Source organism: Thermobia domestica, chromosome 7 (genome assembly GCF_964235325.1).
Source record: "Thermobia domestica chromosome 7, izTheDome1.hap1.1, whole genome shotgun sequence".
NCBI lineage: Eukaryota > Metazoa > Arthropoda > Insecta > Zygentoma > Lepismatidae > Thermobia > Thermobia domestica.
This window is the reverse complement of record NC_137460.1, coordinates 249,190,294-249,206,088: the sequence shown is the minus strand read 5'-3', so window position 1 is coordinate 249,206,088 and position 15,795 is coordinate 249,190,294. Positions and strand designations below refer to the sequence as shown.

The window sequence follows — 15,795 nt, the reverse complement described above, 5'->3', positions numbered from 1 at the left end:
GGTCAACAAGCGCCTGGTGTGGTATTTGGAATCGCATTCCCTTTTGAGCACATTTCAAAGTGGATTTCGTCGTTTCCGCTCCACTACAGACAATCTCGCTTATCTTGAGGGTGAAATTCAAGACGCCTTTCTCCACGGCGAACATCTTGTAGCTATATTTTTCGACTTAGAGAAGGCGTATGACACTACATGGCGTTACGGAATCCTAAAACAATTATATGACTGGGGTCTTCGTGGGCATATGGCCCACTTTATTTCGAATTTTCTTCACGAGCGACACTTTCGAGTGCGTGTGGGCTCTACTCTTTCAGAGCGCTTTGTACAAGAAAATGGTGTTCCACAAGGCAGTGTTCTTAGTGTCACGTTGTTTGCTGTCGCAGTCAACAGCGTTCTTTCGCAGATCCAGCCTCCCGTGTCTGGTCTGCTTTATGTTGACGATCTTGTCATTTTCTGTCGCTCCCGCCACCTTCGCGGCATTACTCGACAGCTTCAACTGACTCTGAATCGTCTCGTTCGCTGGTCGAATGAGACTGGATTTCGCTTTTCCACCGAGAAATCCCAATGTGTTCACTTGTGCCGGCAGCGTACGTGCGTTGTTGACCCGGACTTGTACCTCGATGGCACCCGTTTGTCATTCGTTGATACAGTCCGTTTCTTGGGTCTGGTGTTTGACCGTCGCTTGTCGTGGGCACCACATTTACGGAATCTTAAATACTCTTGTCTTCGAGCTCTGAATCTCCTTCGTGTCCTTTCCCACCGCACGTGGGGTGCTGATCGTACTGTTCTACTACGTTTGTACCGTAGTCTAATTCGGTCCAAGTTAGACTATGGCTGTATTGCCTACGGCTCTGCTCGTGATTCTTTGTTGCGCCAACTCGATACAGTGCATCACCTGGGTATTCGTATTGCTCTTGGCGCCTACCGTACTAGTCCTGTTGCAAGCCTGTACGTTGAAGCCAATGAACCTTCCCTAGCGTATCGTCGCAGGAGGCTCCTTCTTAATTATTCTGCACATGTGCGTTGTATTCCAGACCACCCTTGTAGACCACGTGTCCGTGGTGGTCGGAATTACGAGCGCTATGCTGCACGTCCTCGTTCTACACGTCCATGGTACATCCGGGCGTGTGAGAGTTTCCTTGCTGATGATTTCGTGTGGCCCTCTCTTTCGTTGGTTCGCTTTTGTGCTCTTCCACCATGGCTGCTTTGTATCCCTCGCTATGATACGAGTTTGTCTCTGCATTCGAAACAAGCTACTAGTTCCCAGGTGTACCAGCAGATGTTTGCCGCACTGTTAGATCAGTACCCCGATTTTAGTGTGTTCTATACGGACGGTTCTAAGGATGGGGATTCTGTAGGCTGTGCCTTTGTCACCGACGAGGGCAGCTCAGAATTCACTTTGCATCGCCTGTGTTCCGTGTTCACTGCCGAATTGACTGCACTTAAGCTTGCCTTGGACCATGCTCTCATGCTTTCATTACGTCGTGTGCTTATTTGCACCGATTCTCAGAGCGTGGTTCTGAGTCTACAGAATGTCTTCAGTATGCACTCTCTCACTCAGGACATTCTTCTGAGATGCCATCAGTTGCAACAGCAGGGTTGTGTCGTCGTTGTCTGCTGGGTGCCGGGTCATGTTGGCATCCGGGGAAACGAACTTGCTGATACAGCCGCCAAGATCGCCGCCTTGGCCGGGGTTGCACTGGAGCATAGCCTTCCTTGCTCCGATCTTCGTTCCTATTTTCACATCTTGATGCGCTCTCACTGGCAAGCCGATTGGGACCAGGCCATTGAGAATAAATTGCATGCAGTCAAACCACTCCTAGGTGAGTGGCGTACGTCCACGTCCGCTCGTCGTCGAGATGAAGTGCTCCTGGCGCGTTTGCGTATCGGACACTCTCATCTGACGCATAGTTACTTGCTACGGAGGCTGAACCGTCCGTATTGTGAAGAGTGTATAGTTCCCCTGAGTATTCAGCACATTCTTGTGGAATGTCCTGAATACTCAGATCTCAGAGAACGTTATGGACTGCCTTCTGTTCTCACCCGTGCTTTGGGGGATGATAGTGATGTTGTTTGCCGGGTACTTGAGTTTGTGCATGTTATTGGCGTTGCTCACGTTCTCTGAGCTATTTTTAGTCTGTTGTCCTTGTTTTATTGCTGCTATATTTTTATATTTTGTCATTTGTTTTAAGTTTATTTTTGTATATTGTTATTGTTATCTTTTTATCTTATTTATTCTTTTATCTTACACTTTAGCTTTTTTCCATTTATTCATTTAGCAGCACTCTCGTTCCTTTGCACTGTCTTCGTTTTAACGTGTAATTCAATTTTAATCTTGCAGTCCTGAGCAACGTTGTTGATCGTGACGGGGACATATAGCCTCGTTGCTGACGTCCCCATTAACCCCCATTCATTATCATCGGTTACTAGGGTAATTCTATTACTGTTGATTTTAGAAGTGTTTGAGATTGCATTAATGGTATCAGAAGTGACTTCTTGAATGCAACATTCTAAATCGGAATTTTTACACTCCTTATTCGAAATTTTATCGCATTGGTTATTACAGAGATTAACAGCTAAATCCATTTTTTTTTTACTAAGTTTGCAAGCTTTCAATCTATCAACTGAATGATTTACCTGTGAGTAGATTTAACAGTCCGAATACCTTATGCGAAACCTACTCTTGAGTAAAGCAACGATCATTTATACACATGAAAAAGTTTAGAGATTTTTCGGTCAAGTGCAGAGCTTAGATTAGTTTTTTTTTTTTAATTTAATATGCTCACTAAGTTCGTTAAGATTTACAACTACTCTCGGTTTGTCACTGTTCTTTTTAGGTATACAGAAAATGGGATAGCTATCGTTTCCCATTACACCATGTTTAAGCTATTCGTCAATTTGCTTATCTATACTGTCTAAAATGATAAGGAAGACTGTATTGTCGTTTCACAATCGTTTTGTTAGTATTTGCCTCCATTGTCTAGTCAAAGGTGTTACATCTAACTGGGTAATCTGTGGAAACATTTGATGCTTCAATAATATTTCAAATAACTTTTTCCTTTGTTCACTAGACAAGTAACTGCACTCACATACCTTTTCTTTAATTTCATTTATAGTAGCTACGCCATTAATTTTATCTAGAACATTAACATTTTCTGAAATAATTCCCTTACTAATTTTATTACTTTCAGAAAACGCATTACATAAGTTACGATTATAGCAGCATAATTCACTACTTCTCAAAGTTTAACACATTTTTATTTTAAATATAGTTAAATACAAAAAATAAAACTGAAACGAACCGCTTCATTAAGAATCAAGTTTTACAAGAGAGAAGAAACTTCAAGAAATCCTTGCAGAATAACCGGTATGCTGAATGTAAGCTGGTAACTTTCGTGATAGTGTGACACAATCTACGTGAATGAAAAAAAAAATCTCTTAAATCGTATGATTAGTCTTATTTTGCATGATTGTATTTAAAACAGGAATAAAACATTCTTCATGCCTGGTGTAAGTGAAATTACACCAAAAGAACGGTATAAATACTCAAACTTTATTTCTTGTGGTGTCTACGGTGGAAGAAAGAAAACATCACACCGAAAAAATGAAATGAAATATTTAAGTTTAACGTCCCACGATTATGCCGGTTAGGCTAAAGGAGACGGTGATAATGAGAAATGAGTGAAATGGTGGAATGAAGAAAGTGGGAGGAAACGGGAGAACCCCGAGAAAACCACGAGCACGGTGTTTGTCCACCACAATGTCCACACAGCGCGAACTGGGATCCAACCAGGGACACCAAGCATCGGAGATGAACGCTCTACCACTGAGCCACCGCGCCCTCCTAATATCACACCGAATTGGATATCATATTTGCCTTATATTGGGAGAAAACTTTCCAATTATATTTTCAATTTTCTCATAATCATTTTACTTAAGTGATTAACACTGTATAATGTTAGATTATTGTAGCGGGAGACAAATACAAATACAAATACAAGCACCGGGAGAAACCATTAAAACAATAAGCACAAAAGGCTGCCCACAAGGCTCGATACTCGGGACCTTAATGTGGGATGTTACACTACAGCCATGTTTAAATCACTTAAATAATATGCAAGAAACAATCGGTATTGTGGGTTATGCTGATGATCTGGAGTTGTATTTTCAGCATCATCAAGAAATGAAATAGAAAGAAAAGGGAAAATAGTATTAACAGAATTAGATAATTGGTGCAAAGAAAATAAGTTAAATTTATCAGCAAGTAAAACTAAATATACGGCTTTTGGTTAAATTTTAAAGAGGGATCCAATAACAAAAACTAATGATACAAAAATTGAACACGTAAATGAATTTAAGTAACTGTTATCTTGGAGTATGGGTCGATAAAAAATTAAACTTTCATAAACATATAACAGAAAAAGCAAAAAAGGTAGCCAACAAATTACTAACAGTTGCAACAAAAGACTTTAGACTGGACAAGAAGATTTTCAAGTTATATAAAAAGACAATTTTAATGGCAATCTTACAGTACTGCGTGGGCAAATGGGGACACCGAATTTTTATGAATATTAAACTGAAAGAAACATTGACAAGAGTGCATAGACTTATTTTAATAAGGATAAATAACATAATGAAGACAATCCCAGCCAAAGTACTTACATATGAAGAAACGATACATTTCCAAATATTAAGAAAATGTATCAAGACCTGGATCCAAAATAAAGAAATGACGAAGGTACTAGAAATCACAGGAGAAATACCAAGCTTCGATGAAGATATTGAAAGAATCATCCGAACAAAATGGGAAGAAGAATGAAAACATTCCAGGAAAGGTGCCAGGACTAGAAATATTATACCAGATTTAAAAACAAGAGAAATGATGGGAAATATAAGTAAACTAACTAAACTTACTTTTAAGTTCGAAGGAATCATAAAAAGTAACGACTACTTTCGTTACTTTGATTACAAGGACTCATGTGTCCCTCTGAATCCCTGTACTCAGTTGCCTTTTGGGTTTCCTTCCCTCAAATCTGATTACCCGTACTCAAACACGTTTTCAAAAAGCTTGCGTCTCGCTTTTTCAGTGTATTCAGTTACAGCTTGGCTTCGTAGCAGTTCGTATATCTTCGGCAGCATACTATTCACAAAGCAATCAAGTAGAATTTTGCTTCGGGGGAGAGAAAGGGAGAAAAGGAAATAATATTTTCAGGCAACTGACTAGAAGAAAATAGTATCGCCCGCTCCACCCTCTTTAGAGCGAATGACTCCAGCGTGGGGTGCAAAATAGTTGTTTTCATTCTTCCTTTCTTAATGAATACCCGACGTAGAACCGCCATGAATAGTTTCATAGACAGTACTATTGTGTATACGTAACTGCAGGTGGGCTAAATAAAAAAAAGAATGAAGGGCTATGTTTCATAGATATAGATAGATATATAGATATATATAGATATACAATCTATCTATCTATCTATCTATCTATCTATCTATCTATCTATCTATCTATCTATCTATCTATCTATCTATATATATATATATATATATATATATATATATATATATATATATATATATATATATATATATATATATATATATATATATATATCGTATTGGTCATTTACATGCATTTAAAGTGAATTAACATATTTTCGGAAAGAACAGAATATATATCGGGAAAATAGAATGAAATTAGAGATAAGAAAAAATGTAGAACGCAAAAATTTCCGGCCTCCACACTAGAAATTAAGGCTTCTTTAGAAACAGCAGCTAGAAGCAGTGTGCGAACTTTGTAGAGGGTACCGAGGAATTCCTTCCCTTGAGAAATTGAAATTGCATAAATTTCTCGTTTTTCTGTACTAGCCTAAATAGAAATTGGGTTCTGTCCCGTCTGCTCAAATAAATTAATTCGCATACTGACTACAATTGACAACCATTCGACAAAGTTGAAAAATTTAGAGTACTTTTTACGCAAGAATTGTAAGAGTGGCCCCGCATAGTGTAATCGCTAACACTCTCGCCTTTTGTGCGAGAGCCGGGTGGGGGCGAAGAAATTTTCCAGGGGGAGGTGCATTCCATTGTTACTATATTACGTCTGGTATTTAGTATACGTGGTTTGCTATATTATGTATACATTTTCGTGAACCAAGGAGGGACCCGGGCCTTCCTGCCCCCCCTCGGGCGCCCATGGCGAGCAGTTCAGGGTTCTGTTCCCTGTGGGGACACTCGGTCGAAAAAGTGTAAAAGCTTTCTCAGGCTAGCCATCCTAATTGAGAGCGTCCTCATTCACACCAGGCAAATGCCGGAATGGTACCTTACATATAGGTCCCAGACCTATCCCTTCCTTCCCTTTCCCCAGATAGTGTGATCGCCGAGAAACGTTATCTTTTATACGTGATGGGGTAACATGGCCATCCATGCCGAAAGCCCAGAAATCTAATTCCTAACCATGTAATCCTAAGGATGAAATAGATTCTTTAAGAGCCGGCAATACCTCGAATCTGATGACTTTTTTTTTTTTTGCTTAGTTTGTCAAGAATGAAAGCAAATACTGCAATGTAAATAACCATAATCATAGATAATGATGTTCGGCACCAGAAAAGATTTAAAAAAAAACAACCAATATCATTGATATCGGTAGAAATTTAAGTTTTTGTCACAAAATTAATCTTCAAAAAATTTATGTGAACAAAGCGGCTTGAACAATGAATTCAACGGCACTAATGATAAATTGTACTGTCTTTGTGGTATTTTTTAAAATATTACATTTACTTAATTTTAATAATTGTATTCGAAAACAATTTTGCATATGATGAATACAATAAAAGTATTTGAAAATGAGCACAGCCGAATAAGGATTCAGATGGGATTGGAGCTGCTCAGAATAGATTCAGTTGAGTTGATTTTGAGTTTAACGCCCCTTTTAGGAGCCAGGCTATATGAGACATTGACCTACTGATGAAAGTGGAAACCGAACTACATGAGCTCCCTCCGGGAATCGAACTCGGATTTCCCACGCCAAAGGCGCGTACGCTAACCGCTTAGTCGTGAAGGAGCTCCTGCTCAGAATAGGATCAGATGGAGACATTTTGTTTCTGGGCTATGAACTATCTAGTTCCTTAAGCCACAGAATGAGTGAGTAAGGTGACACAATCAAGGATAATGCCGACATAGTTCACGAACTTAAACTTGCCAATTATCTCAAATGAAAAAAAAGTTCATAATTACATGTACACTCACGTCCAAAATGATTGTCGCATATCTATAACTATCTTCTTGTGAGAATATAATTTGATCATGATTTTGCAGGGTACTTTTAATACTGATACTATATGTATAATCGGGAAATGTATATTTGTGGTATAATTCATAGGAAAAGAATTATAAATACGAAAATTAGAACGAATAAAACAAAATGTTGCTAAATGGACAAGAAAGTTTTATTTTTGCTTTAATGTTCTTATTTACTGCTCTTTTGACATGAAATTTTCCACATACATGTCTTTCCGGATTATACACATACTAACATTATAAGACATACCAGGCGAATTCGTTGTCACATTATATTCTTAGAACAACATATTTATAAACATGCGACAATAATTTTGGACATGAGTGTACATAAAATAAACTTCTACGAAGCTCTAGAGTAACAGTGCACCAGTGGTAAAGAAAAGGTCACCTCTGGGTTTCAGGTAGGGCACCCGTTTGACCTTCGTTGATACAGTCCGTTTCTTGGGTCTGGTATTTGACCGTCGCTTGTCGTGGGCACCACATCTTCGGACTCTTAATACTCTTGTCTTCGAGCTCTGAATCTCCTTCGTGTCCTTTCCCACCGCACGTGGGGTGCTGATCGTACTGTTCTGCTTCGTTTGTACTGTAGTCTAATTCGGTCCAAGCTAGACTATGGCTGTATTGTCTATGGTTCTGCTCGTGCTTCTCTGGTACGACAACTTGATACAGTGCATCACCTGGGCATTCGTATTGCTACTGGCGCCTACCGTACCAGTCCCGTTCCTAGCCTGTATATTGAAGCTAATGAACCTTCTTTAGCGTATCGTCGCAGTAGACTACTCCTTAATTATTCTGCGCATGTGCGTTGCATTCCCGACCATCCTTGTAGACCCTGTCTCCGTGGTGGTCGAATATACGAGCGCTATGCTACACGTCCATGGTATATCCGTGCGTGTGATAGTGTCCTTGGCGACGATTTTGTGTGGCCTTCTCTTTCGGTGGTTCACTTTTGTGCTCTTTCCCCATGGAAATTTCGTCTACCTCGCCACGATTTAAGTTTGTCTATGTATTCGAAACAGCAGATTAGTCCCCAGGTGTACCAGCACGAGTTTGCCGCATTGTTGGATCAGTACCCCGATTTTAATGTATTCTGTACGGACCGTTCTAAGGATGGTGATTCTGTAGGCTGTGCCTTTGTCACGGACGAGGGCAGCTCAGAATTCCATTTGCATCGCCTGTGTTCCGTGTTCACTGCAGAATTGACTGCTCTTACGCTTGCCTTAGACCACGCTCTCACGCTTTCGTTACGTCGTGTGCTTGTTTGCACCGATTCTCCGAGTGTGGTTCTGAGTCTACAGAATGTCTTCAGTATGAACTCTCTCGTGCAGGACATTCTTCTGAGATGCCATCACTTGCAGCAACAGGGTAGTGTCGTCGTTGTCTGCTGGGTGCCGGGTCATGTCGGCATCCGGGGAAACGAACTTGCTGATACTGCTGCCAAGAACGCCGCCTTGGCCGGGGTTGCACTGGAGCATAGCCTTCCCTGCTCCGATCTTCATTCGTATTTTTCTAACTTGATGCGCTCTCAGTGCAAATAGATTGGGACCAGGCCATTGACAATAAATTGCACGCAGTCAAGCCACTCTTAGGAGAGTGGCGTACGTCCTCGTCCGCTCGTCGTCGAGATGAAGTGCTCCTAGCGCGTTTGCGTATCGGACACTCTCATCTGACGCATGGCTACTTGCTGCGGAGGCTGAACCGTCCGTATTGTGAGGAGTGTATAGTCCCGCTGAGTATTCAGCACATTCATGTTGAATGTCCTGAATACTCAGATCTCAGAGAACGTTTCAGATTGCCTTCTGCTCTTGCCCGTGCTTTGGGGGATTCAAGTGACATGGTTCGCCGGGTACTTGAGTTTGTTAATGCTTCAGGGGTTGCTCACGTTCTCTGAGCTGTTTTAGTGTGTTCCCACTGTTTTATTGCTGCTGCATTTTTAACTTCTGTTAGCTTTTATTGTGTTTCTATATATTGTTATTGTTATATATTTTAATTTATTTATTGCTTTTATTTTCTATTTTTCCATTCTATTTATCAGCAGTTTTGTTTGTCCCATTGTTTTAGCCTTTTTCTTCCCATCTTTTAATTCAGACCAACCGTGTTTATCGTGACGGGGACATATAGCCTTGCTGCTGACGTCCCCATTACCCCCCCTAATCACTCACTCACTCTGCGTTTCAGGTTTCCTAGTCCGATCCCAGTCACTGTGGGTTCGTGGTGATGATATTGTATTCGTGTCTTTTCTCGGGAATCCCGTTCTGTGTTTCTTTCAGAAAAAAATGTTCGGGGGCACATTTAGTATTCGGAGGGGCACTGCTCGTACTATTATACTTATTATGATATAAACGTATTATTTTGGTCTCCTCCGGGGGCACTCTCAGAGCTCTAGGGGGACAGTGCTTCCCCCAAATAAAACTGTCTGTAGGGATGCGCACGAGACAAGATTTGAGACTGTCTCGTCTCGCAAATGTGCTGTAAAAGTTATGTCTCGACTCGAAAAATATATATTTTTCTATTGGAAGAGCTGTGTCTCGACTCGAATTTTGTCAGGAAAATTCTGTCTCGACTCGTCTCGTGCGCATCCCTAACTGTCTGGAAGAAACACTGATCCCGTCTCAATTCATTTCTCAAAATTCTTGTAATTTCATGCGTATCCTTTACTCGTCCGAGGCATAAAATGTTGGACGTTAAACTCAGGATTTTTTCACTGGTCGGTATCTAGTGCTTTGTATTTTGGCAAGCGGTCAAGTTCGAATTCTGGAAGTTATTTCATTGAAGTAGCTCAAGTGGTAGAGCGTTGGATTCACATTCGGAAGGTTGTGTGTTCGATTCCCGCTGCCGACCATCCTGACCGGGGTTTTCCAGGGTTTCCCTCAGTCCTACCAGGCAAATACCGGGATGGTGCCTACTAAAACAGGCCCTGGCCGATATCTTCCCAAATCCTTTCCATTGTTATTGTTAGATATCCAGTATAAAATAGCGTCTGAGCTGTATCTGGTGATTGGTAAATAAATAAGTAAATAAATAAACTCAAAGTGGTTCGGATTTTTTTAGTTCTGCCGACTCTTAGCTCGATTAAGATGTTAATAAAATACATACAAAACAATATATGTAGAACTTGAAAATATAGTAGCTTTTCGAACGGGTCGAATGAAATCTTTTGTTACATCTCACAGAAAAGCTGCAAGACATGCCTACAGAAACAACCGCTCTGTCCTCGTGGTCAAACCTCAAGTTCATGCGAAAACATTGAGTTTTATTGAGGTACTGTGGTAAACTACTATTTTTAGCATCATAAAAGTTCAGTAAGAAATTGGCCAAACATATCTCTCGTTTCGTTTATCCGACAGATGAGGGAAGCGTAAATCCAGAGTCCGCATTAGTTGAGTTTATCAAAGCGTGAGTGGTTGTGTTTCCGTGTTTTTCGGTTTTTTCCATTGTGCGTTGCGATTTCGAAAACAATTTTTGTGTTATTTGTTTATTTGGATTAATTCCACAATAAACAACTCTTTGTTATCGAAAGATTTTCAAGTTATTGATTTTTTTGTACATTGCAACTTTTCTTTTATTTGTATCTGTGAATTTGGGGAAGTGAGTGTGGTTTGTTCGAAGAATGGATAGCCGGAGAGAAATAAGGAAACGGAGCCTTTTGTGGAATTATTTCACTGAAGTGGGACAAAATAAAGCTAAATGTAGCTTCTGTTCTGTTGTGATTAGTTTTAATGGGGGATCAACGACAAATCTCTCAAAACACTTATCTAGAAAACATCCTACCGTTGACATCAAGCGCCAACGCACTGGAGTGACCATTGAGAACAATCAAGAAGGGGATAACAGCCTGGTGCAACAGGATTTCGGAACTTCAACTCCAGCAACAACAACTGACAACAATCAACCGCAGCCTTGTAGCTCTAAGCCTCAAATCATCTCTAAGCCTAACAATCAGCCGCAAATATCACAATATTTACATAGGCCGTTACCAGCAAATAAGAACAAACAAATAAATAAGCAGTTAGTATAGATGATTGTTAAAGAGTTCCACCCTTTCAGTATCGTGGAGGACAGGGAGTTTCAGAATTTTGTTAAAATGTTGAACCCAGGTTATACTCTTCCTTCCCGAAAAACCGTCTCCAACATTATTCCCATATTGTACAACGAGACGGAAGAGGAGGTTAGAGCAGAGCTGACCGCTGCCTCCGCGTGTCTGTAACAACGGATGCTTGAACATCCATGAGCAATCAGAGCTACATGGCGGTGACGGTCCATTTTATAGATAACGATTGCCAGCTTCGCTCGTTCCTACTTGAGTGTTTTGAGATCCGATCTCGGCACACAGCTGAAAATCTCGCCTTGGAGTTGAAACGAGTGTTCAATGATTGGGGTATACAGGATAAAGTCTCTGCAGTCGTAAGTGACAATGCTGCAAATATAACAGCAGCTATTCGACTGGGTGAATGGCGTCATGTTCAGTGCTTTGCCCATAGCCTAAATTTGATTGTACAAGCTGGCATCAGCAAAATCAAGACTGTTCAGGCAAAGGTCAAAGCTATAGTTGAATATTTTCGAAGAAGTTCCCATGCAGCTTTGAAATTAAAGCAGTATCAGCAACAGATGGGATATCCGGAGTTGAAGCTAAAGCAGGATATGCCGACGCAGTGGAACTCGACCTTTCATATGTTTGAAAGAATTCTAAAACTGAAAGATCCCGTCGTGTCGACATTAGCTGTGACCAATTCTGACATAGAACTCCTCAGTAGCAATGAATGGGTGACTATAGAGAAAGCGTGCGATATTTTGAAGAGGTTTGATGAAGTTACGCTGGAACTCAGTAGTGAGAAAGATGTTACAATTTCGAAGTGCATCTTATTAAGCAGGGCTTTGTTGCGGCATATGACAAAATTCCAACACGAACAACTGCCAAAACAAAATGAAGGAACTTCTTCGGAGACAGTCAGCGATCTTCAAAGAATGTCAGAAACGATATTGAACGAACTGAAAAGGAGATTTGGAAAGGCAGAAGATACGCCACTGCTAGCGGAGGCAACTTTTCTTGATCCGCGTTTTAAGAAGCAAGGGTTCGATGATAACAATTGCTTCGAGAAGACGAGGTCAATAATTGAAAAGAAAGCAAGGGGAATTGTCGTTGCTACAAACGAAGAAGAAGTAACTACTCGTAATTGCCATCAGTCGAGTAATATACACACCAGTGAACTTTGGGAGGAGTTCGACACTAAAGTTTCAAGCCTTATCGCACCGGAAAATCCCACTGTTGCTGGTATCGTAAAAGTGAAGAACTTCCTACAGGAAAGTCTTCTTCACAGAAAAGAAAATCCGCTAGCATGGTGGAAAGAGAGGAGATTCCTGTATCCCAGATTATTTGAGATTATGAAAAGAAGGCTCTGTATCATGCCAACATCCGTCCCTTGTGAGAGACTTTTCTCTAAAGGAGGGCAAATTATAACGGAGAGAAGAAGCAGGTTACAATCTTCCAAAGTCTCCCAAATTCTCTTTTTACATGCAAATATGTAAGGAAGACTGCCAGTGTAAACAGTATAAATAGTGCCAGTGTAAATACATTTAAAAACAATTTGTACATAACTAAAGAACAGATGACATCACACTTTTTTTAAATTACTTTGTTGTTTGTTCCCGTGTATGAGTAAAATCATGGATTTTAAGACCGCTGGTTGTTACAAGTTGCCGTGCCGTAAGAGAAAGTTGAGGGAAACAGTCTTCCTGTTTACGAAGCCTGCATAAGGGAGAAGAGGAGAGGGTACTCAACGGGCAGAAACAAGCAGAAGAATCAAAGCAAAAGCGGTAAGTGTTTCGTTTCCTTAACGCATACGCACTATAATAGCCCATCCATATGCTTTCTTTTTTTCATCTACTGTTTCGTGTGAGTTTTCGTTACTACTTGTCTTGTCAATCTCTTCAATGCAGTTCTGAATTGATTCCAGGAATCATATGTGTAACTTTCTATCTGAATCCAAACGAATACTTTTTGAGTCCATGGACTCAAGATTCCGAAATGAATCCGAGTACTTTGAGTTGTTTTCAGTATTCGTTCTTTTGAGTACTTAAGAAGAGTCGTTACTTTGTAACGACTCAATGAACGACCCATCACTACAGTGCGTGTTTGTAGACTGTGAACGACGTTGGTGTGGTGACTGTGAAGACGGTGTAGCACTAGAATGCCGTTCCAATACACACATGGAATATGCAGATATGATGTATGTCTACGGGTTTTGTGATGGTAATGCCAAAGGTGCTGTGGATGAATAACAGCGTAGACTTCCTGGCCGCAGAGTCCCTAATGCACGCGTCTTCACAAACGTGTATACTGAACTGCGTGAAACTGGTGAGCTTCCCAGCGTGAACTTAACGTCGGAATGACCTTCAAAATACACCCCTGAGCAAGAAGACAACGTTATTGAGTTTGCAACGCAACGTCCAACAACCAGCGTTAGGAGACTTGCTACTCAACATCAACTTCCACGTACGTATGTACATGATGTGCTTCGAGGAGAGGGGCTGTATCCGTTCCACATTTAAAGAGTGCAATATCTCCATCCAGGAGACAGGGAACTACGTGTTGCTTTTTCTCAATGGGTACAGGAGCATCCCAATGTTTTGCCATTCATTTTGTTCACTGATGAGGCCAGTTTCACAAGGAATGGGATAAACAACACCCGCAACTGGCATCGTTGGAGTTACGAAAATCCGAGAGCAATCACTGTTAGACATTATCAGGAACGATTTTCTGTCAACGTTTGGGCGGGGATTCTTTGTGATCAGATAATCGGTCCCTTTGTGTTGGCCCAGCGTTTGACTGGTGACTATTATTTGCATTTCCTGCGTCACGAATTGCCGGTACTGCTGGAAGATGTGAATTTGGAAACTCGGGTGTCTATGTACTTCCAGCACGACGGGGATCCCTCCCATGCCACACGACGTGTATGTCACTATCTTGACTCCAACTTTCCTACTCGTTAGATAGGTCGCTGATTCACTAGCCACCCCGCTCCCCGGATCTTACACCTTTGGATTTTTGCTTGTGGGGATGGTTGAAGGACATTGTGTACAGACGGAGGGCCAACTCGCGAGAAGACTTACTCCAGAATATTCAACAGGCATTCAATACCCTCAAAGAGCGACGAGCAGATATCCATCGGGCAACAATGCATGTGCTGAGGCGCACTCCAAAGTGCATTCAGGAGGAAGATGACATCTTTATTATTTGGAGCGTGCAGCACATTTTTAATGTTGAAGATGAACGCTAGTAGTGTTACGTCTGGGTCTACCCTCGTACCTGCCATTGTATTCAACTACATTCCTATTGTGCTCTAATTAATGTACTTTTCGACGATTAAACTCATAAGTATTAAATTGTTTTAATCCACGTGATTGTAGATTGACTCTTGTAAAGTTCCACAATTCTTCGAATAATACAGGAATACCAATAACATTCCAACAAGGGACATAATTACTGTATAAGTGTTCAATGAAAACAATTGTGATGTTCCAGTAGCAATCTTTCTTTTACGATTAAATTCTTTCGTAAGCATTTTTCTCTGCTTTCTAATGAAGACCCTAAATTGAAATTTCACCTAGGTTTGTTGTATACAGCATCGTTTCCCCCCAATTAGATCCTGCTACTCTATTGCCTGTGTTTCCACTCAAAGATGGCGAAAAATTGTTTGAAAAAGGGAATTTTATAGCACAATTCGAAAATGTTCCCTGCATTATTTCCCTCTTGTATGCAGTACGTGGACAAGCTGTATACCGTCTAAAAGCCTGTTTCAGTAGCTTTAAAACGAGGTCTAATACTTAACGTAAAACCAACCACTGGGTGTTCTATAAGCTTTCACACGGAACTTGAGAAGTGCAAGCGGCAAAAACTTACTTTCACCCCTATCTCCGAAACGAAGGGGATTAGACCCTATGCTCATATAGGCATTTTGGCTTAGAATGAACTCCCCTAACACCTCCCAAAATCTTTGCATTTCCTCACCGGACACCACATATATATATATATATATATATATATATATATATATATATATATATATATATATATATATATATATATATATATATATATATATATATTGCATTACTGCTCTGTCCTCTTAAATTATTCTAAAATTTACTACTAGCACGCCGCCTTGGTCGAGGTTGCATTGGGGTTTAGCCTTTCTCGCTCCTATCTCTGTAGATATTTCCACATCTTGATGAGCTCTCATTGGCAAGCAGATTGGGACTAGGCAATTGGGAATAAACTTCACACAGTTAAACCGCTCATGGGAGAGTGGCAGACATCTAGTCGTCGAGCGAAATGAAGTGTTCCTGGCACGTTCGCTTATGAGACACTCTCATCTGATGCATAGTTATATACTGCGTGGTTTACACCGTCCGTATTTTGAAGACTGTATTGTCCCGTTGCGGATTTGATATAAAGAGAAATTGAAGAGTAAAACACCAAATAGATCTACAATTACAAGAAAA

The 15,795-nt window shown here is 40.7% G+C and overlaps 1 protein-coding gene across 1 annotated transcript; it reads left to right on the top strand.

Moving 5' to 3' along the window:
- The first annotated feature begins 11,538 nt into the window (after positions 1–11,538).
- LOC145689665 (E3 SUMO-protein ligase ZBED1-like) lies at positions 11,539–12,819 on the top strand. The gene has a single exon (XM_081763857.1). The coding sequence runs from the start codon at positions 11,539–11,541 to the stop codon at positions 12,817–12,819; it is 1,281 nt and encodes a 426-aa protein (XP_081619983.1).
- Positions 12,820–15,795: the final 2,976 nt, after the last annotated feature.

Coding starts and splice junctions, on each gene's coding strand:
- LOC145689665 (XM_081763857.1), top strand. CDS start 11,539: ATGGCGGTGACGGTCCATTTTATAGATAACGATTGCCAGCTTCGCTCG.